General features: G+C 45.0%; 1 protein-coding gene across 1 annotated transcript in view; it reads right to left on the reverse strand.

Moving 5' to 3' along the window:
• COL4A1 (collagen type IV alpha 1 chain) overlaps positions 1–23,028 on the reverse strand; it is a 149,647-nt gene that overhangs the window by 50,522 nt on the left and 76,097 nt on the right. The window contains exons 3-19 of the mRNA XM_017501855.2: positions 12,387–12,476; positions 12,148–12,192; positions 10,954–10,998; positions 10,797–10,859; positions 10,249–10,302; positions 10,032–10,058; positions 8,486–8,569; positions 8,337–8,399; positions 7,766–7,801; positions 7,229–7,270; positions 5,774–5,860; positions 5,237–5,263; positions 5,000–5,050; positions 4,158–4,202; positions 4,019–4,072; positions 2,106–2,147; positions 63–150 (exon numbers count right to left, since the gene is read on the reverse strand). Coding sequence (XP_017357344.1) covers positions 63–150; positions 2,106–2,147; positions 4,019–4,072; positions 4,158–4,202; positions 5,000–5,050; positions 5,237–5,263; positions 5,774–5,860; positions 7,229–7,270; positions 7,766–7,801; positions 8,337–8,399; positions 8,486–8,569; positions 10,032–10,058; positions 10,249–10,302; positions 10,797–10,859; positions 10,954–10,998; positions 12,148–12,192; positions 12,387–12,476 — 943 coding nt within the window. The remainder of the gene's footprint in view (positions 1–62; positions 151–2,105; positions 2,148–4,018; positions 4,073–4,157; positions 4,203–4,999; positions 5,051–5,236; positions 5,264–5,773; positions 5,861–7,228; positions 7,271–7,765; positions 7,802–8,336; positions 8,400–8,485; positions 8,570–10,031; positions 10,059–10,248; positions 10,303–10,796; positions 10,860–10,953; positions 10,999–12,147; positions 12,193–12,386; positions 12,477–23,028) is intronic.

Below are 23,028 nucleotides of genomic sequence, written 5' to 3' on the forward strand. Positions count from 1 at the left end.
GGAGGAGGGAGAGGAGGAGGAAGAGAAGGAGGAGGAGGAGGGGGAGAAAAAGGCAAGAAAGCTACCTTTCGGGCCTGGCTCTCCTCTTGGCCCCGGAGTTCCAGGGTAGCCCCGCTCTCCTTTTTCTCCCAAAGGTCCTGTGCCTATAACCTGAATCGAGAAAGGAAAGGTGATGATCCCGCAGCACGGGTGGCTAGTCCTGTACAGTAAAGCAGTATGAGTGAAGAAACGGACATATTCGTTATTATTTCAAGACGCACGGAAGTGAAGGAGCAGCCGCGGCGGTGGACAGGGAGGAAGGGGATCATCCTCAGACACGTATGCAGGAACTGGGATGTAGCGGACCCTGCAGAGGACTCTGCCAGGCAGGCGCTCCTGCTTCCTCTCATAATCGTTTGCCTGGCAGCGGCTTTTCTAACACTCCAGCGAGGTAAAGTTGGACTAACATCAATTTGAGGCTTAGGTTTATAACTTCTAATTGTACATACAAGCCATAAATTAAATGTTTTACATTACAGGTATTATGACAGGAACACTCTTAAATTTCCTTAGGCTATATGTAATAGGAATATGCAAATTTTCTTATTGGAAGAGTTTTTGGCTTTTTTTTTTTCTGATGACCAAAAGTAGGCATTTCCTTAAGGTAGCAAGACAATAAGAGGCACTTTTGGCTCATTAAAAAGGGGAAAATTTACTGAGCCTGATTCTAAATTAATAAAATTCAAGACAAGTGGCAAAGCCAACTTTTGTATATTACCTTTAAAATATAATTCCTGTGTATTAATTAAATAGATATTATTAAAACATGTCAATGTAAAATGAGGCTTATAAATCCGAGGTCTGACCTCATCACTGATGAAGAAGAGTTTGATTGAACTCTTTGTACAGATTGCTGGCGTTAGCCTCGTTCTCTGCCTGTCAGACCACAGGGCACTCTCATAAATTCAGTGTATTGAAGAAGCTAGAATAAATTCCATAATGCTGGCATTTTAAGGAAAACACTACCTAATGCAAGAACATGCAGAGAACATGTACAAGAACATGTAGCTTGATTTAGTCATTCCACAAGTTATATACATTTATGTATATAACTTGGTATACATCATGATGTATACCATAAGTATATACAAGTTTTACTTGCCAGTTAAAAAATTAATACAGTAAAACCTTCGATGTAAATCTATAAATAAAATGGGCTGTGTGAACGCATTACCTGCGGCACTGTAAGGAAGGCAGCAAAGGAGAGAATGGTAACATTTTCATTAGTTCAAAAAAACCAGGGGCAAAATCGCTGAAGCAATGACTGCACAGCTCTGACAAGACGGAAAATGAGCACCGTGAAGACACTTGCAAACATGACAACGCCTATTTTTAAATGTCACACACATCACTGACAGCTATGCAAAATATGTATGTTGTCCACTAGTAAAGTGTTGTTTGCAAAAATAAAAATTGTTTTGCCAGGATAGTTAAATCGTAGATGAGCCTGTTTCTCTTACAAAACTTTTCCTCAAAGGACCATGTTTTTTTTCATATATATATATATATATATATATATATATATAAAAAGGTGTCAAGGCCAGGCACAGTGGCTCATGCCTGAAATTCCAGAACTCAGGGTAGCCGAGGTACGTGGATCACCTGAGGTCAGGAGTTTGAGACCAGCCTGGGCAACATAGTCAGACCCTGTCTCTACTAAAAATACAAAAATTAGCTGGGCGTGGTGGCAGGTGCCTGTAATCCAGCTACTCCTTGAACTCGAGAGGCAGAGGTTGCAGTGAACCAAGACTGCACAGCTGCACTCCAGCCTGGGCAATAGAGCAAGGCTCCATCTAAAAAAAAAAGGAGTCAAATATGTTACTAATATTCTCATCCATGTGCAGCCTTTTCATTTTCAGTGGTTTAAAGATGTGCAGGAATTGTCAAAATATAATAAAAATAGTAAATACTAAACGCCATACAATACAAATTAGAAAATCATTTCAAGTAGCATAAGCCACTTTACACAAAAAATGCAATTCTAGAGAGCTGTGGGCCTGTGCCCTGTGCCTCCGCTCCTTCCTTCCCCAGCATGCTCGCAGACCAGGGACAGCACCCTTACTCACAATTCCAGGTGGGCCAGGAGGACCTGCTTCGCCTTTTTCTCCCTACAAAAGAAAAGAAAACTTTCCCTGCATTTTCTTACCATAAAGATCGTCTTGCAGAAAGCAGGTTAAACATTTCTTCTGGTAAAATTGAGTGCCTGGGGTACATTAAAACTATTTTTCTCTCTTTAGTATCTCTCATTCTGTGACTATTAAAACAAAAATGAATAAATGGCCAGGCGCGGTGGCTCACGCCTGTAATCCCAGCACTTTGGGAGGCCGAGGTGTGTGGATCACTTGAGGCCAGGAGTTCGAGACCAGCTTGGCCAACAGGGTGAACCCCGTCTCTAAAAAAAAAAAAAAAATGAATAGACTTCACTTTTTTTTTGCATACACGTGACACGTGAAAATAAGGATTTCTGTAAAATGTCGGTTGGGGGCTAATTATTCTTTTTCCAAAAGAGCCCAGATACTTGTCCTGTTGCTTGCACACTCCCTTGGAAAACAGCACCATTGATGAGTTGGTAACCAAGGCTTTTCCACTTTAAAAAGATAAATGAAATAAAATAATATAAAAGCATGATTTCCAAATATATTTTCTCAAAGAAGTCATTTTACATGAGGTTTTTAGGTGAAGATTTTCTCAAATTTGCATTGGAGGTCATAATATAAAATCTAATATTAACTAAAAACATTGGTGGATAAATTCTGATCACTTTAAGTTTAAATCTCATCCATAGTAGATGAAAAACCCAAAGAAATTAACCCTTTCATATCAAATATTTTTATATAAAAATCATCAAAATGATTTAAACAGCTCAAAAATATGTACATTATGACACGAATGTATATTTTTTCCTTTTATATTAAAGCAGTAAACAAGAATGGAATGTTTTGAATTTTCTTATATGAATACCAGATTTTAGAAATATCTAGAGGACATAAATATCTCAGCCACTATGTTCTAAATATACCTACATTTAAAATTTACAGGATTTTACTTCCTCAAAAAATTATGGCCAAGGAGTTCTCCCTTTTGTCCCTGGCTTTAATAAATCGCCTGTAGGCTATGCAGGCCCTCTCCCCAGCTTTCCACTCGCCACTGGTGATGAATATTCCAAAATTATCTCTTGTATTAGTAAAGATTTACATTACCTAGTCTCATAGTAAGAGAGAAAACTAAAGCAATAATGAGACTTTTTTCTGCCTGTAAGATTGACAAATATTTTTTAGAGTTTGTTTGTTTGTTTGTTAATTCCCCAATTAAAAGGGCCTGGCCTGGCAGAAGGACTTTCTGGGGCAATTTGGTTGCATGTGGCAAAAATTTCAAAACAAGTGTCCCAATGTGGACCCCACTACTATGCTTTTAGGAATTTGACAGAGAAACAACCAGACAAGTGAGCAAAAATACTTGTAAGCATACACATTCGGAAATGGCCCAAATACCAGGCAACAAAAGGCAGGAATGTTCATATTACAATTATGCTGATGGACATTGAAATAGATCCTCCTCATATGATTACCTGAAATAGTTAGTTATACTGTTCACTGTCGCCTTTACAAACTGCCTGCTTGTGTATGCACCTGGGGACAATGTGAACTCTGGACATTTCTGAGCAGTTTATAGAAAAAATTAGGGAAACTTTCTTTTCTTCTTGATATCTTTCTGTATTTCCCATTGTTTTATGATCAGGAAAAAAAATCTACTACCAAAAAAAGATATAAAAACTTGACTGAGTGGCACATTTCGTGTATTTTCATTTTATTTTTTAATCCTGAACACAAAGGAAGCCACTAAACTGTGTTTCTTCCATAAGAAGCATAAACAAGTGTTTTCCCTGAGCACAGGGTCCTTTATTCTAGGAAAAAATAAGCAGACTTCTGGGTTGAATTGGAAAGTGAAGATAAAGACTCACAATAGCGCCAGTGTTTACCTGTGGGCCCTGGCGGCCTACGAGTCCTGGGTACCCGGGGTCGCCAGGAAAACCCTGAAACCAGAGAGAAGCAGCAATCGTCAGAGGCCAGTGACAGCAACAGTGGGCCTGCTTGTAAAAACTGCAGAGAAACACTTACGGGGCTCCCCTTCTCCCCTTTGTCACCATCTTTTCCGGGTTTTCCCTGTAAAGATGCAAATGTTAGTTTTAATAAATAATAACAGTAACTAGGATATAACACCAAAGCTCTGATTCAGATAGCTTAATATGCTGTCTCTTTTATGAAATCACAAGCAAGGTAAAGGAGGGCTCCATGTAAGTCGGCAACACCACAACGATAAGTAATGCAGTTTATGATGAGTAACTGAACAGGTTGCAATAGAAGAGAGCTCCATTTTTAAAGAACGGAGTCTGATGAGCTACAAGCCTTCTAAAATATGATTGTATCTTGGTAGCAAAGCTCACATCAGAGAATTTTGCCTATTGGCAGCTGAGTATTTGCAAGTTTATGCAAATGCTTTATTTCACACAGGTTTCTGCATGTTACTTCCAGGTAGAAACCAGAACCATTCCAGCCGACTAGCAGCGAGGTAGGTCTCACATCACCACCATCCCCAAAGTGAGAAGCGTCTCAGCCGCTCAGGCTTGTGACTGTGCAAACACAGCCTGGTGTTCCAGGTGGTAAAGTCCAGCCAGCCTGCTGCTCTTGGATAGAGCAGGACCGAAGGTTTCAGGGATGGCCCAGGGCTCTTCGGAAGCCTCTTTCCACAGCCAGTGGCTGATCCTCAAACAGAGAAGGACCTTGTCTTCCTGGGAGGCCTTGCAAATGATACAGCCCAGGAGTCTGGGAAAAGCACTTCAGGGCACGAAGAGATAAACTAGAAGTCCCTGTGAGCTTTTCCATTCTCATGTTTCTAAGAATCCGCGACTTCTGGCTCGAAAGAACTGTTTTAGGGTAAAAGGGCTTTGGAAAGCACTTACTCTGGGTCCGGGTTTTCCGGGTTCACCTTTCTCTCCGACCCCTGGCATTCCCTTAAATGAACAAAAAGACAAAGAGATTCATTCATCTATTTAAGCAAAATTAGATAAATATTAAATAGATAAATAGCAAATATTAAATTAGATAAATATTAAACTTAAGGTGAAATAAGCTTGTAACTTAAATCGGTACTTTATGGTCTCTGACCTAAAAATAATAGGCAGAAACTGAGTACTTACTTGAAATCCACGTTCACCTTTTTGGCCCTGAAAGAATTAGAGAAACAGATAAGCACTATCGAACAGCTATATCAATTGTTGTATGCTACATTAAACACACAGCAAGGAAAAAGGGCACACTTTTTCTGTTATATTAACAAATAAATTCACGTTGATCTCCAGCACTCACTTAGCATTGACAGTACAAATGGAGGAAGAGTAGGGTTCATCATGCTTGACCCAGGATGACCGGCCCTGCCCTCCTCCTGACCCCCGGCCCGGCTCCCTCCTACTGGCCAAGCCATATAGAACTTGGGGCACATTTAAGAAGCCCTGATCCAGGGGGTGAGCCTCAGATGAGGCTTAGACCAACCCGGTTCCAGCTGCCTCTGCTCTCAAAGGTGCTCCTATTTTGTGGAATGAACGATCTAAAATCTGTTTTCCAGGTCAGGATTGAATGTAGCTGGAAAAACTGAGTTTCGACCCAGTTTCTCTTTGTCCCTTGGAATTTGTCCAGAATTAGAAAACCAGTACTCACTGGACGAAGCCCATCCGTACCTTTTCTCCCTTGGTGGCATAGTCTCCTTTTTCTTGAACTTGAGCTTGTCCTGGTACTCCCGGAGGCCCACTGACCCCCTGATCACCCTGTCAACATAAAAATGTGAAATTAATTAGGCATAGAAACAATTATTTAAAGATTAAAAAATGCAGAGACAGGTAAAACCCTAAAATAAAACCCCTATTTTTACAATGTAATTATACTCCATTGTATTCTAATCATCCTTGCCTCTGCAGAAAATTTCAATAGGAAGATGGTACAGTAAGTATCTAAAGCAGGAGAGTTTCACTTCCCAGGGGCCACAGAAGGATGAGCAGCCACTAGCTCGGGAATGAGGAATAACCGTGGAATAAGAACACCTACAAGACAGCTCTGGATGTGCCTGCACCTGTGTAGTGTACATTGGCTTCGGAGGAAAGGAATGCAAACTGCCTAACAGAGTTTGAGAAAAAAGAAGGCATTTTAGGTAACCCCAAAATAAGACAAGCATCAAGAGTCTCCTTCCTCAGGCATCCTAACTGCTGACTACACCTCAACATTACAAGGGCATACATTTCAGAGTCATCATACAGCAAAGTTTGTGAAAAGAATGGGCCAAAATCTGGGGTGGCAAGCAGAGGCCACCTGCGCATCCAGATCCATCCAGGCCCCACTGTAGTGGGTGCCCGGGTTGCAATAGCCCCCACCAGCTTGGGTGTCAGAGGACAGTCTGGCCCTTCCACAGGCTGGCTGCAGCAATGGCAGGCAGCCTGTCTTAGCCAGTGCCTGCTTCATTGGTCTGATCCAGGGAAGCTCCTGAAGAGGATCAGGGACCCGCCCCTTGCCTCCTCGCCACAGGATGAAGTCGACTGCTGTGGTCTGTGCCCTCCCGGCTCCACACTGCATCTCCTCCCACACCCACCTGGCCCTGGACCTGCCTGCCTCTGAGAAGACAGGCCAACGGTGAGGGCCCACTGCCAACTGTGCTAGTCCCAGTGCTCCTGGTGACGGCCCTGGACCTTCCCGCCTCGGAGAAGAGAGGCTGGTGGTGAGGAGGCCACTTCCAACCGAGCTAGTCCGAATTCTCCTGCGGATGGACTTCAGCACTGCGGGGCTTACAGCGTCAAGTCCTCAGTTTCCTAATGGTCAAGTCCTCAATTTGAGGCTTATAAATCCAAGGTCTGACCTCATCACTGATGAAGAAGAGTTTGATTGAACTCTTTGTACAGATTGCTGGCGTTAGCCTCGTTCTCTGCCTGTCAGACCACAGAGCACTCTCATAAATTCAGTGTATTGAAGATGCTAGAATAAATTCCATAATGCTGGCATTTTAAGGAAAACACTACCTAATGCAAGAACATGCAGAGAAGAGTAACTACACTTAGAAGAGTCTAAGCGTTGACCCGGAGGTGGGAACTGTCGGCTGAGGACTGTGATTTTCAACATGAAAGCACTCCAGAGCAATGTGCACTCACCTTGTCACCTTTCGGTCCTTGAAAACTTAAGCCCATTTGCCCCTGTGGATTAAAAAACACGCTTCATTATTGGACTTGTCGACTTTGCTCAAAGCTATTCTACAAACCTCACACAAAATGCCATAAGACGGTAGATTTCAGGCAACAGCTTTGTCCCATGACCTTCATAAAACTTTCTGCAAAGTAATGATCATGCTGTATTCAATGGCTATGAAAAAAGTTTTTAAAGTATTACTGATCAAAGATTCTAAGACCTTTTTTTAAATTTACAGTTTTTAAACTCTTGCATTGGAGAACTAAAGGAAATATCAGTGATTCCAAAGTATTGACTAAGGGATGAATGACAGACCAATATATTGATAGATGATTAATAGGTAATAAATGATAGACGATACTTAAAAATATATTTAGATAAAGACAGGGTTAATTTGCCAACGTTTTTACAGACTAAAAGGAGGAGAAGAATGAGCCATAGCAATTTCATGACAGTCTTATACTAATACCAAAGGGCAAAAAATGAAAAAAAAAAACCTTTACCTTTTCACCTGGAGGGCCGGGAGGGCCTGGGGGACCCTGCGAGAGACAGCATTTTAATTAAACAGGATTCACAACTCTAGGGAGCTTTAAGTCCTTCTTTAGGCTAATGTTATCCTAAGGTTCTCCAGTCAACATGATCATTTATTTCTTAAATATTTTTCCTGGGCTTCCCCTTGCTCCCTGCTCCCGGCAGGTACAGGAGCCCATATCGCTACCAATCCTTCTCCCTGCTCCGCGGTGAGGCCACCCAGGGCAGAGCATGCCTGTCCATCTTTGAACTCACTCCCACAGGCTGTGGGTATCAGCGACACCAGCCTACCCTACAGTCATGACTGCACTATCTGCTTCAGGATATCGGTTTATGATACTACCGTCACCCCTGTCCCACAGCTCTGGGGATATGAAAACCGGGTTGCTAGCCAGATGTTTAGTAAGAGGGAAGCTGATTCCGCCATGTCCAAATTACGAGCAACCATGACCGTGTAAAGTTTTTACTAAATTATTATTTACGTTCACACCTCAATATGGTTGCCCTTTAAATGACTGCCTTGGAGAGAGCCCCAAAACTCACTGGTGGTCCGGTAAATCCTGGAGGCCCAAGAGGGCCTGGAAGCCCCGGCAGTCCTGGTGGGCCCTGGAATGCATTGAGAAAGAAATGAGTTAAGATGCAAACCTGGCGGAGTAAGCTGGCACGTTTATAAATATCCAGCAAATGCTTACTGTCAATCCTGGGGGTCCGGGAAATCCTCGTTCACCTTTCAACAGCATCCCAGGCACATGGCCAAGTATCTCGCCTGGATCACCCTAGAGGACGGAAAAAGAAAAAAGAAAGTTGCAAACACTGACATTCACGTGAAGAAACTTAAAACTCAGTGAGCAGTTGGTACATGTTACTGTTACAGGACTGGCCTGCATCTGGGATCCAGAGCCTGTGTAAATTGGAAATCGACAGGCTGGCCGTGTCTCCATCATGGCCACCGTCTTCCCGACCAGCGTTAACCTCTCCATGGTCAGCTCAGCCGCAGCCAGGACTGAATGTGGAGGTGGCCAAACAAAGGGGCCACAACACTGTGCACCTGACTGTCCCCCCATCTAGACAAGAGCCCCTGTCTCTGGTTGAAAGACGACTGCGTGACCACAGGCTCTTCCCACAAAATAAGAACTCTCTTTTGAGAAAAGGCTCGGGATGAGTATTTTTATAAAAGCAGGATGTGATGGTAAATTTTATCTGTCAGCTTGGCTACGACACATTATTGGGTTAAACACCAGTCCAGATGTTGATGCGATGGCATTTTTTAAATGAGATTAACACCTAAATCAGTACACTCTGAATAAGGCAGACGACTTTCCATAACGCTGGTGGGCCGCATCCAATCAGTTGAAGGCCTCAGAGGATAAAAGATTGACCTCCCTGGAGAAGGAGGGAATTCTGCCCACACACGGCCTTTGGACCCAAGACGGCAACTCCACCTCTTCCCTGGTGTCCAGCCTGCCCGCTCACCCCACAGGTTTTGAGCTTGCTGGCCCCACAAGCATGAGAACCAATGCTTTAGAAGCAGTTTCTCCTTTCTGGCTACACACACACACACACACACACACACACACACACGCGCGCGCGCGCTACTGGTTCTGTGTCTCTGGAGCACTCTAACACACAGGGCTACAATGGGGATTAATTTCCTATGTGTTCTGAATCACGGGAGCACGGGAACTCTCAGCCTCATTCAGGTAAGCAGTCATCTCTACTGCGGCTGCTGAGACCTGTAAGCCTCCCTTTGACAGGGAAGCTCCCGACACCTAGATGCCTGAGGTCCCCAGCCTGCATCTAAGCACAACACACACATTACAGGGGTGCACAGTCTGAGGTTGGGCTGATGCCAGCAACCAAGCCCCAAGACAGAAACACCCCGCCTGGGAAAAGCTGTCCAGGTTCCCTCCTTGGAAGTCTGAGAGGTGCCTAGGGAACCCCGTTCTCCCGTCTGCCCTCCCCGATTCTGGTGAAATGAGCCTTCGCCATCACACCAGGCCTCGTCCGCTGCTCACTCCCCATTAAGAAACCATGCCAGGTGACTGAACATTAGAGTTGAAGATCTGAGTTTGCATATTGCTTATACAGTCTTTTAATGTAACACAGTTTAGGGAAACGTATTCAGAAGCAATCAGTCGGCCAAAGCGGTTTAAAGAAAATGTGTTTTTATGTCACTTGTTTTAAACAGATTCCCTGTCATGAATCCAATAAAGCAACCTAAAATAAAATAAAATGTACCTTCATTCCTGGTAACCCTGGTGGTCCCTAAAAAAGAAAGTTTTGGTGTTAGTTTTGTTTTTCTCAAAATATCATTAGCATTAAAAATGTTATTATACAATATTATACATAAAATATAAGTTATTAAAACATAAGCAAAGAAAGAAACAGAAATGGAATGAGAAGAAAGAAATTATAAAAAGAAAGAAGTTCTGCCCACAAATAACCCTATACTCACGGGATTTCCAGCGAAGCCAGGCAAGCCGGGGGGCCCGAGCGGCCCTCTCTCTCCCTGGGGAGACAGTAGAACGTCATTCGTGAGCACTGCGTGGGGCACACACGCCATCCCTGACACCACATGAGTTACTCGGCCCTACCCTTCATCTGTTGGTTAAAGTCTTTTCCTAAAAACAGTTTGTCACAAGCTGTGCAACTGTGTACCACTTTGTGAAGGAAGAAATATACTTGATAGCATCATTATTAGGGGCAAAGGCTCATTATGGCATTTTCCTACTTGGTGTAGTAATTGATTAAAAGTAATAAACTTCGTGCTTAAAAGCAATTTTAGGATAAAAGTCTACAAAAAAAGAAAGGAACAATTATATCTTTCTGGTACACTAAATATGGGAAAACCGTATTTCCTTACTAAATAAAGGAAACTTTAGGACAAGTAACTTTCCAACGGTGGCAAATAAAACTCTGTTAACAGAATCACACTCCCTGACTCCTTAATATGCAAAATTATATAGACATGCTCGAAAAGGAGGGTCTTGGTTCTGGACTTACCTTTGTGCCATTGCATCCTGGAATACCTGGGGGGCCTGGCGGGCCGTCTTGGCCGGGAATACCCTGTGAGTAAAGAGGTGAAAATGTAACCCAAATCGAAAATCACCTGGTGGAAAAACATTCCATGAAACAAGTAGAGTGCATTTTCTATACATACGGGAAGTCCTGGGTTTCCAGGGTAGCCAGATGCTCCCGGGGGCCCCTGCGAGTGTGGAAGGAAAGCATGTCAGTGGAGGGCTGGAAACCTTACTTCCTCCTACATATCCACCTGGTTAACGGAGTCCTGCCCTGATTTTTGGTATCCAGAAGACACACACACACACACAGCAGACAGTGCGCTCTGCACAAGAGGCGGCAGAGGGGACAGCCCAGGGCAAACCGCCCAGGCTTACAGGAGCAATTCTACACCAAAAGCACACTACTGCCATTCGCAACTGCGTAGATAGGGAACCAATCTAACTACCTAGCAACCAATGAGTGGATAAAGAAAATGTGGAATATACACCCCGTGGAATACTACTCAGCCATAAAAAGGAACAAAATGATGCCTTTTGCAGCAAATTGGATGGAGCTAGAGGCCATCATTCTAAGGGAAGTAACCCAGGAATGGGAAACCAAACACCACATGTTCTCACTCACTAGTGGCAGACCTCTCTGAGGATGCAAAGGCTCAAGAGTGATACCCTGGACTGTCGGGACTTGGTGGAGGGAAGGCTGGGAGGGGGTGAGTGACAGAACACTGCATAGCGGGTACAGTGTACACTGCTTGGGTGACAGGTGCACTAAGATCTCAGAAATCACCACTGAGGAGCTTATCCACCTATCCAAAAACCGCCTGGACCACAAAAACTATTGAAATAAAAAAAATTAAAGATGAATTTTTAAAAACCTAACTGTCGATCCCTTCAAACGTAAGGGCACCCATGAGCGAAATAATTCTGCCCCATTTCATCTTTAATAAGAGGTGGAGAGGAGGAAAAGCAGTTCTGGCTCTGAAAATACCACAACTTTTCCATTAAATGAAGTCACCGCTGTCTAATGACTATAGACGCGGCATCAACTGCCCCTTCCCAAATTAAAAAATGCCCAGAAGAGATTCCTGAAGAAGAACAAATAGGGGAAAGCAAGTTTGCAGAACCCAGCACTAAGGAGCTCAGCCTGTGCACTGGCCCCTGGGGCTCAGGGGGTCCTGGCTGCCCCTGGCTGCCCTGCCCGCCCCTGCTGTGTGAGCTGGGGAAGAGGCAGAGGATGAGGGCTTGGAGAATGGAGGGGAAAGGTGCCGGCTCTGGAAGCCTGGAAGCGGGTCTGTCCCACGCAGGGAGTCATCGATTTGAGCGGCAGCCCTACTCACTCTTGTCCCTTTTGTTCCAGGTAGTCCTGGTTCTCCAGTGTCACCCTGGAACAGAATAGACACGCTGCTGTCACTGATCACTGTCATCTCAGAAACGCAGGGAATCTTACATCCACCCCACCCCCATTTCACAGCCACGCTCATCCACCCCACACCCACCCCACATCCACCCACCCCCATCCCACATCCGCCCCACCCCAGCCCACATCCACCCCACCCTCATCCCACGGGGTGCTTACCTTTTGTCCTGGTGGTCCCTGTGGTCCCTCAGGTCCTTGCATTCCAGGAAACCCGATGACACCTTGTAATCCTGGGAGGCCTCTTTCGCCCTACAGAAGAGGAACACAAGTCAGGCAAAAGGCAGCAGGAAAGAAACAGAGGAAGGAATTGGTGCAACTGTGATGGCTAATTGTGTTCGTCGTTGTTGTTGAGACGGAGTCTCACTCTCTTGCCCAGGCTGGAGTGCAGTGGCGTGATCTTGGCTCACTGTAATGTCCACCTCCCAGGTTCAAGTGATTCTCCTGCCTCCTACCAAGTAGCTGGGACTACAGGCACCCACCACCACGCTGGCTAATTTTTGCATTTTTAGTAGAGACAGGGTTTCACCCTGTTGGCCAGGCTGGTCTTGAACTTCTGACCTCAGGTGATCCACCCTCCTCAACCTCCGCAAGTGTTAGGATTACAGGCGTGAGCTACCACGCCTGGCCCACGATGGCTAATTTTAGGTGTCAAGTTGACTGGGTCACAGGATACCCAGATAGCTGGTAAAGCAGGATTTCTGGGTGTGTTTCTAAAAGATTGGCATTCGACTACGTGGACAGTAAGGAAGGCCTTCCCTCTCCCGAGGTGACTAGGTACTGTTGTTAGCTGAGGCCCGGATAGAACAAAAAGGCAGAACAGAGGCCAACTCTCTCTCTTCCGGAACTGGGAAACCCATGTTCTCCTGCCCTTGGACATCAGAACACTGGGTTCTCCGGCCTTCAGATTCAGGGACCTGCACCAGCAGCCCCGTGGGCTCTCCAGCAGCTGGCCGTGGCCTGAGTTACACTTCAGGCGCCCTGAGTTTGCAGGTGGGAGATCATGGAACTCCTTAGCCTCCGTGATCCTATGAGCCAATTGCCATCATTAATCTAACTACCATCCAGCCTTGCACAAGTCCGCAGGGAGTGTATGGAAACAGACGGCGAAGACAGCTTCAGGCAGCTTTGCTCTCCTGCGCTTTAAACTCCTGAGGGCAGGAATCATACCTCATTCCTGGCACGATGCTTCAGATATACTGAATGCCAAATAATGTCTTGGGTAAATAAAATAATAAATAGTGAGGGATTTTTCACTGAACCGGTTATAAATTCACACTATCAGTGGACCTCTCTTGTTAGCAACAGTCCCAGCGCTGAGATTTTGTGACGGAACTTCCAAGACATCTTCCTCTTCGGAGACCGTTAGGAGGCGTGAGTGGGCAGAGTCCACAGTGCGGAGGACCTCACGCAAGATGCTGAGCCTCCCCTGAACCATCACGGGGTGATGGTGGGCTTTCATGAGAAATGTCTTTCAAGAGTGTGTTTTGCGCCAGGCACGGTGGCTCACGCCTGTAATCCCAGCACTTTGGGAGGTCGAGGCAGGTGAATCACCTGAGGTCAGGAGTTCGAGACCAGCCTGGCCAATGTGACGAAACTCTGTCTCTACTTAAAAATGCAAAAATTTGCCAGGTATGGTGGCACATGCCTGTAATCCCAGCTACTCAGGGGGCTGAGGCTGGAGAATCACTTGAACCTGGGAGGAGGAGGTGGCAGTCAGCTGAGATCGTGCCCCTGCACTCAAGCCTGGGCAACAGAGTGAGACTCCATCTCAAAAAACAAACAAACAAAAACCCATAACTAGGATAAGAAATCAAGAAGATCTATTTGCGTTACAGCGTGTGGACTTTAATGCAGTCTTACCATAGGAATTGGGTAGATTGACTAGCCATTATTAGCTGATTGAAAAACAGAAAGCAGGCACTTTGGAGATTACTGGTGGGATTACTCAGTGTTCAGTGCTCTTCTCAAAGCTGTCTTAGTTTAAAGTAAAAAGAAACTGACCAGATACATTACACAACATAAACATCCAAAGTCGTCCTTTCCAAGCCACTCAGCCAGCCCTGGTACTTACAGGTGAATTAACTGCCTGCCGCATTTTCACAAATGCAGAAAGGAGCTTACAATCCTGGAACTCAACCACCAGGCCTCCGTAGAGCTGTGTGTTTCATTCTAAGTATACGTCAGGAGTCTAGACACAGTATGTGGTTAATTTGGGAGAGATCGTTTCAAACGCTAGAGAACTGAATAAAATAGTCAGTGGATGAAAGAACCTCAAGCCCCACCATGTGGCACTGCCCCTTCAGGCCCCAGCATCCGGGGAATCGGCCACAGGAGCAGCCGTGACCCCATGAGGCTCTGAGCCCCAGGTTTGACAGGGAAGGCTGGCTCCTTCTCCCTGAGGCCTGTGCCTGCAAGGAAGGAGAAACATTTCCAGACCAAGACTCATTCAAATGAAGAGCTCCTTAAACACACCCATCCTTCGCCTGCAGCGATGGCCCCAGGGCACAAGAGCAGAGGAGCTCTGGGGCACAAGGTCAGCAATCTGGGCCACCCAATTTTCAGATGTAGGAAAAGCCTCCTCAAACCAGAATAGGACTGAACTCCAAACAGCTGGCTAAAATAAATAAATAAATACAGACTTTGTAGCCCCAAATAACCCAGCATCAGATAGGATGGAAATGAGAAAGGCATGTCCATGTGGAAGCTTTCTAATACATTTGGTGGAGTATTTTTAGTACTTGATTAACATTGGCAGTATCGCCATGAGACACAATGATAAGATTTTATAATTCTCGATTTAACCATGGAATGCACGGAGGACCGGAGCCAGATTCACTGATTTCTAGTTTCTCACTGAGTCAGCACTACAGCCAGAAATAGAAATGAGGTCAGCCTTCACCACAGTCCCTGTTTTTTCTGGGTCACTAGAGCAAGCCGGTTCCCAGCAGAATATTCTACAATTCACCAACTTCATGTTAGCCCAAGGTACCAACCCTTTTATGTCCATTTCACAGATAGGGAAAGATTCCAATGCTTCACTGATTTGTCACATGTCACTGGGTGACCCCTCATGCTGCTGGGAACAGAACACAGAAATCTGAATTCCCAGGCCTTGCTTTTACCGCAAGAACACATTCTTTCCCAACGTCACTAGAACGCTTATGTCTCCCCAGAGCTTTGAAATGAAGGAGCTAAGAAGGAAGTGACTCCTCCATGCACATGGGTCTTGCCATTCCCCACATTCTTTTTAAACATTCTTAATCTTTTGTTCAGATAAAAGTGCACACGAATAATCTAATACTCTGCACCCTGTCCAAGGTTATTATGGGAACCAGGGCAGTGCCAACAGACAGGATAAGCACTTAAACAGCTATATGGTTAGCTGGCGACTAGCATGCTGTATGGGGCCAAATCATTCCTCTGCGCTTTTCGCACATTTCCACCGGGATTGTAAGAACAGCAAAGAGCTGGACAAGTTGTAGAAAGGTTACTGGAGTCAGTAGTGTCCAAGCCAGACTTTGCAGCTGCTATTGGCAACGCGACAACCGTGACCCCCGTGACCCCCTTTCCGCTGGAGCTCAAGGCGAATGTGCATAGTTAGGAGTCAGAGAACAGGCCCCTCGATCATCCATTTCCCATGGTGTGCTCAAGGCAAGGTCCAAAAATCCATGGCAGCCACAGACTTCGTGTCAGGCAAAAATGAGACCCACAACCATCGTCTGTCACAGCAATGACTACTTAAAATGGAAGAGGGAAATGAGAAACTTGAAGAGTATTACATGGAAAGTTTTCATGCAGCTATACCTTGTGGTCTCACTTCTGAACATCAGTGCAACTCCCTAGTCAGAACAGGCAATGTCTATGCCAAAAATGGAGACAATAACTGCTGTGTCCTCAGATGACGAAACTCAGAATGCGTGGAGGGAGAACGAAGTGTGGCTGTCTATACAGATGAACGAATGCAACATGGGGAATGATCTTGGCGCCAAAATTAGCCATTCCAAGTTAGGCATGACATAGGGTTTCATGCACAGAGCAATTTAACATTCTTGCTTAATGTATTATCTAAAGCAAGCATCGACTTTTAAAAAAATCCTTCAAATGCGTGGAGAAAAAGTCATTTTATAATACCCAATTCTTTCTCTTCCTCTTCCAATACTTGTAGAAACAAGTTCACGATTCAGGATATCAAATGCTCAAATAAGCTTCCATCACAGATAAGTCAGAAATCCAAATACAAATCAAACACCCAGGACAGATGAAGTTGAAATAGCATGAAGCTTCTAAATGCGGAGGGAAATTATAATTACCAACAACAAAAACTGATGTCAACACAAAATATGCCTAGAATAAGCGGTCATCAGAATTCACACAGTCAACGACCCTGTAACGCCTGTTTCAGCAGCCAACGAGGAATCCATATCTTTAAATCAAAATTTGAATGGATTTTTGCAACCTGAACTACTGGGATCACAGAACTTCACCACAGACTAAAGCACACACAGAAATGCTGCCAGCACTCTGGGGCTTCCTCTGTGCACAGACTGAGTATGAGTACCAGGTCCGGGTACTGAGCATGGAGTGTACTGGGTATGGCAGCCTCCACGTGCTGGGTGCATTCATGGGAAACAAGCAATGCTCATCAGGGAGACTGCAAGTTCTTCTCCACCTCGACCCTGTAACTTCCTCACACGCAATGCCATTGTTTCATTCATTCAGTGTTTGAATTCAATGAAAGTCATGGGATGCTGAACTAGCCAACTGTATGACATGAAGCTCAGCATCAGGTAGGATTCCACGTGTGAGTCCTAAAAACTTGAAAAGGTAGTAAAAGGTTACTGGGCAGGACAGGACCCCCGATGCCTTTGCAATCTGAGAGTTCTGGGCACCATTACGGACTGGCCGGAGTCCGCAGCAGTGGCTGACAGGCTCAGGGAAAGCTCGCGCTCCGGACCCTGCGCCACACTGGTGCTGCTGCTGCTTTCTGTCATCTGGCACCTTGAGATTTCCATTTACGAGCAAGACTGCAAACCATTCCGGGAACGAAAGCCCTCACATTTGAAGCCAGTGCTCAGCAAGCATCCAGTGAAGGGGAAATGAGGTCGAGGATGCCTCACAGTCGGTGGGTGACTCCAGAACTCTGCCCAGAATTCCACAAGGCCAACTCCTTGAGCCCAACCACCATCAGACATCAGCAGGACCATTTCCTGAGTGCCGCTGCCACTGAGAAAGGGGTGGGAAGGCTGCAGGCCGTGCCGCAAGGTCATGGAAAACTCTGTGGCGAGGCCCCGCCGGGAGCTCCCTCCACGCCAGGAGGCTTGACATTAGGGCAGAAATATGGCCACGGTGGTATGAGCAAGGACAGGGGACAGGGAGGTCACCTAGAGGGTCTGCTTTTCCTAAGAGGAAGTCCTGAGTGCTCATTCGCCTTTGCTCTATGATATTCACAACTGAACTCTGAAGAGGATGTGTATGTGTTCATTAGAAGTACAGGAATGAAATTTAATAGTGTGGATGGCACTTGGCAGCTACACTTACCACTACTATTATTTCTTGCATTTAAATATGTAACATTAAAGCAGGAAAGATTACACCAGTCACGCACAAAAAGCGTGGCTGCAAATCTGTGTCTTCTTCCCAAAACTCTCCTTTTCTCCCTGAAGCCCAGGCGTCTAGCTGGAGATGGTGAATATCGGGAAATGCGTGCAGTAGCCCTCCATGGACTATGTGGGTAGACGCAAGGGCTTGAGCAGTGCACACAGAGCACCTCAGCTTATGATGGGGTATGTCCCAACAAGCCCATTGTCAGCAAAAAAATATATATATATATATTTTTTTGAGACAAGGTCTTGCTCTGTCACTGAGGCTGGAGTACAGTGGTGCGACCTTGGCTCACTGCAACCTCAGCCTCCCTACTAGCTGGGATTATGCGTGCCTGCCACCATGCCCCAATAATTTTTTGTAGTTTTAGTAGAGACAGCGTTTCGCCATGTTGGCCAGGCTGGTCTCGAACTCCTAACCTCATGTGATCTGCCCACCTCGTCCTCCTAAAGTGCTGGAATTGAGTTACTGCGCCCAGCCCGGTTGAAAATATTTTTAAGTCAAAAACATTTAATCACCTAACCTACCCAACATCGTAGCTTAGCCTAGCCATCCTTAAATGTGCTCAGAAAACTTACAGTGGCCTACACTGGGCAAAACTGTCCAACACAAGGCCTGTTTTATAATAAAGTGTTTAATAGCTGGTGTAATTTATTGAATTCCATATCAAAAGAGAAAAACAGAATGGCTTGCGACCCCTGACTGGCACTGTGAGAGTAGTCTATCACACGACGCTAGCCCAGGACTTCTGAATTTTCATCTTTCAAAATCCATGACCTTCAGATATCCTAAGAGTTGTTCTAGTTCTGGGAGACTTCTGGATTCGTCCTGGCTCTTCTAAAGCACGTGGGCTTGTGTGGGCAAGTTCCTCATGTCCTGGTCCCCCACTGTCCTCCTTCTGATGGTCACCAGCCTTGTTCTGACTGCTCCAAAGCTGCCGATGGTAGAGATGATCAAGCATGTGAGAGACCTCAGTGCTGGAGTCTCCTGGCCAAAAGAACAGCGCTGAGGTCTGAGGGGTGGGAGCTGGGCTGGATAAACGAGACGTGAAAATGCCTTTCTCTGCTGGCCAAGCCTGGACTGTAACTTTTATACTGGACTTCCGGTCCTGGGATTCTTGAGTGGAAAATCCCAAGCCCTGACAACAAGGTCCATGCGATAGAGACGGTCCACCCTGTGCTCAGCGAGAGCCTGCCTCAGCTACATCATTGGACACAGAATTGTCTCTGGGTGTCCATGTTCAAAGATAGATTTCTGTTGGACAAATCCTGATGCCGAAACGTTATCCAAGCCCACGATGAATTCTGGCACAATTCTTGGCTCAAGTATTCTAACATGAATTTTAACACTCACGATGAAGCTGACGGACAGAGCTAAACACTCAGGCCATATGTAATCCACAGCTAGAAGGTGATGGTTACAGAGGAGATGCACAGTGACTATTTCTCACAGATCCACATTTACAGAGAAATAAAACCATTGATATTTTCTGATCCATGAAAATCCACTTTGCACATTCACTTGTAAGAAAAAAATGAATTAAAAAGAGTCCTTCACAAAATACTTCCTAAAGAACTATCATTCAACACAAGAATAACTCAAGGAGCCCTCAGTGTGGTCTTATTATAAACCATTTAAGACTTCCCTGAAAGCCATCCAAAAGCAAACAAACCATGTGACATCCTCAATCCAGTAAAAACGTTCTATGAAAACTGAGTACTGATAAATTAGTGGCAGCTAAAAAAAAAATCTTAAAAATTTCTGAAGGTCCTTAGATCTTATCAAAGTTCCAGACATTTGTCCCTCATGAAAGTCGAGACTCACACACAGAAGCGCACAGTAAAACTGTGAGCCAAGGTCTCCAGAGGCAGCTAGTATCTTCAATAGTTTGTTTCTTATCTTCTTTCAAAAAAACAGTCCAAAATGCTCTCATTAATTATTACTCCAAAGCAGTACTCTGTTTCAAATATTGTTCAACAGAACCATTTTAAGTCAGTCCCCTAAAGCAGTCAGATTTCCACGTTGAAAAGGAAGAAAAATATGATGATGATCTTCTTCCAAAGACCCGTGAAGCTGCTTGGTCAGATCCCGTGTGTCGCTGTGCTCAGGCAGCGCATCTTGCATCAATAGCTTAATTCCATTTGCCCATCACACCACACCAGCATGCAGTGCATTCTCTGCAAGCACTTGTATTTTCCTGGCTCTGCCTCCATTAACAACACATGCAAATGCCCATATGAAGCGCCAAGCTCCTGGCCGGGGCGTCCATAGACACCCACCCTTCATCTCCAGGCACCTGCAATCCACACAGCAGCACCCCAGGGCCCTGGCACCCCTCAGCACATTCGAGGGCGCTGCCTCCATCTGAAACAGGCACATACACGCCCTCCCTGGCGGGCCCTGGCACCTCAGGCACACCATGCCATGGGATCTCAGCCAAGCACTCCCTTGTTGGAGAAGTACTCAGACACAGAAGGGTCTGGAGAAAACCCAAACTCTGGCAGACAGTGGAGCCTGGGACACCACCGGGCAGAGGAGCCAGTGGCCCGAATCAAGGCTTGGGAGAAGAGCCGCCGTGGTCTGTGGCTGTTCACCACTAGAGGGAGCTCTGGGACTACACATTTTCCTCCAAATTAATTAAAACTCCCGGTGGACCTTACAGTAGTAAACCTTTTCTTAAATATTCGTTATAGTAATATATTACTATTAAAAACATTAAATATTCAGTGCCATTGAATACATTCTGTGGGCAGAGTTGAGAGAAATCCCTTTGATGTGGCCTAAAAGAACTCTATGGTAAATATTTTTAATTAGGATTCAAAATTTAATCAAAATTAAATATAAAGCTAGTAATCTGAATATTGAGAATACTGCATTACAGGTAAATGCGGTCACCCTATAAATAATAAGAATGATGGATATTTTCTGGATAGCACTTTCTCATTCATTTTATAATGGTTTATAAAGGTTTTCCTTGGTCCTCTTCCACTACAAGTTTATAGAAAACTTATGTGTTAAGGCACTTTAGCCCATTCTCCTGAGTTTTGCCAATTCTAAAAGAAAAAAAAATCTATCCAGTTTTTTGGCTTTCAAAAAAGATGATAACATTCTCTCCTTTGCTTTAACCTATCAACATGAACACTCATTAAAATCAAAATCACAGATGCCTCTACCTAAACCTATCACCTAACATTCTTTACCTCAAATAGAGATTTTTAAAAATCTCTTTAAAATGAGAAAAACAGTACAGACAATAAGTGTTCTGCTGCAGGCTTGGAACCTCACTTTCTGTAGCTCTGGACGGTTGTACATGTTGCACACTGCAGCTATCAGGGGCCAAATCCAGCTAAAGCTAGGCGTTGGCACAGCAGGGGGCCTTTATCTAATATGTGCAGAGCTGAAAACAGCCCAGTGGTAGCAAAACCATCCTTCAAATAAGTTGCACACAGTTCTCTGAGGGTTCCCGCCTGGGTGATACCCCAAGGATGTCAGGACACACACCTACACACCAAGAGGCAGCCTCTGTGTAGACTTTAGAGGCTTGGTACTGACTGGCTGAGAGGTGGGAAGCCAACTGAGGAATGTCCCTCAAAAGAGCCCTAATCCAGGGCGGGGGCTGAGCTGCCCAGTCACTGCTGCCAACACTTCGGTTGACTTTTGGTTTTGGTTTTTACTTATTCCATTAAAATATACATATAGAGTACTATGCTCAAAGGGCATAAATGAATGCTTCCAACTTGAGCTCCGGCCACTGCAGGAATGATCACACTTTGGAGTTGTTGAGAGCCTGCACATGAAATCACACCTCTGCTCACCAGCTCAACTGTCTTTTTATGAAGTTCCATGAACTTTATCACAATTCTAGGTCATGACTTAGTTAGAAGAAGAGAGATTGCAGGAACATAAATAATTGATAACAAAATATCAACAAGAGGTTAGCTCTCTTCTGCGTTTGTATAAATAGAGAGAGAGAGAGAGAGATGGAGTCTTGCTCTGTCACCCAGGCTGGAGTACAGGGATGCGATCTTGGCTCACCGTAACCTCCGCCTCCCAGGTTCAAGTGATTCTTGTGCTTCAGCCTCCCAAGTAGCTGGGATTACAGACATACACCACCATGCCTGGCTAATTTTTGCATTTTTAGTAAAGACGGGATTTCACCATCTTGGCCAGGCTGGTCTCGAACTCTTGATCTCAGGTGATCTGCCACCGTGGCCTCCCAAAGTGTTGGGATTACAGGTATAAGCCACTGGGCTTGGCCTAATTATTTTTCTTATGAAGACACTTTGCTTTATTTTCATTAGCTCCAAAGCAAGGACCTTGAGGGTTCAAAAGATGTGTTCTCCATTAGCAGCAATGTTGAGAAACAGCAATTAGTGCCTCCTAGGTAGCTGAGGATGTTATTAACTTGAACTGAATAATGTCTGTGGGTGTGGGGCAGCGTCGTGGAACAAAACCAGGACACAGAAAGTCAGGAAATGCCACAAGGTAGGTGATGGATTTTTTTTTTTTTTTTTTTTTTGGTCTGTGATAAAAGTAAACTTGAAAAATGAAGATGATATACTCTGAAGGTAGGAATTATAGTTGATAACACAAAAGCATGCAAGATAGTCTTTAGGTTTAAACCTTGAGAGAATTGCTCATTGTCAATTAAGAAAAAACTTTATTTTTTTCTTAAAAATGTGTTAGATATAATTATCTATCAAAATTGGGTTTTACAGGTTCCCTGCCAGGGGACATCCTGGGTCCCCATCCTCTGAGTGGTCCCCTACCAGGAGATGTCGAAACCCAGCAGGCAGTGACTGCCATTCCTTCTAGTTCCCTCCCCAAGCACCTTGAACAGATGGCACAGGGTAGATACCCAATTAATGTTTTCATGAGGGGGCCGGGCGCGTGGCTCACGCCTGTAATCCCAGCACTTTGGGAAACTGAGGCAGGTGGATCACCTGAGGTCAGAAGTTCAAGACTAGTCTGGCCAACATGTTGAAACCTTGTCTCTACTAAAAATACAAAAATAACCCAGCCATGGTGGCACACACCTGTCATCTCAGCTACTCGGGAGGCTGCGACTAGAGAATCGCTGAACCCAGGAGGCAGAGGTTGCAGTGAGCCGACATCACCCACTGCACTCTAGCCTGGGTGACAGAGAGAGACTCCGTCTCAAATAAATACATAAATAAATAAAAATAAAATATTTTCATGA

Source organism: Cebus imitator, unplaced genomic scaffold (genome assembly GCF_001604975.1).
Source record: "Cebus imitator isolate Cc_AM_T3 unplaced genomic scaffold, Cebus_imitator-1.0 Scaffold14, whole genome shotgun sequence".
In the NCBI taxonomy this organism is placed as follows: domain Eukaryota; kingdom Metazoa; phylum Chordata; class Mammalia; order Primates; family Cebidae; genus Cebus; species Cebus imitator.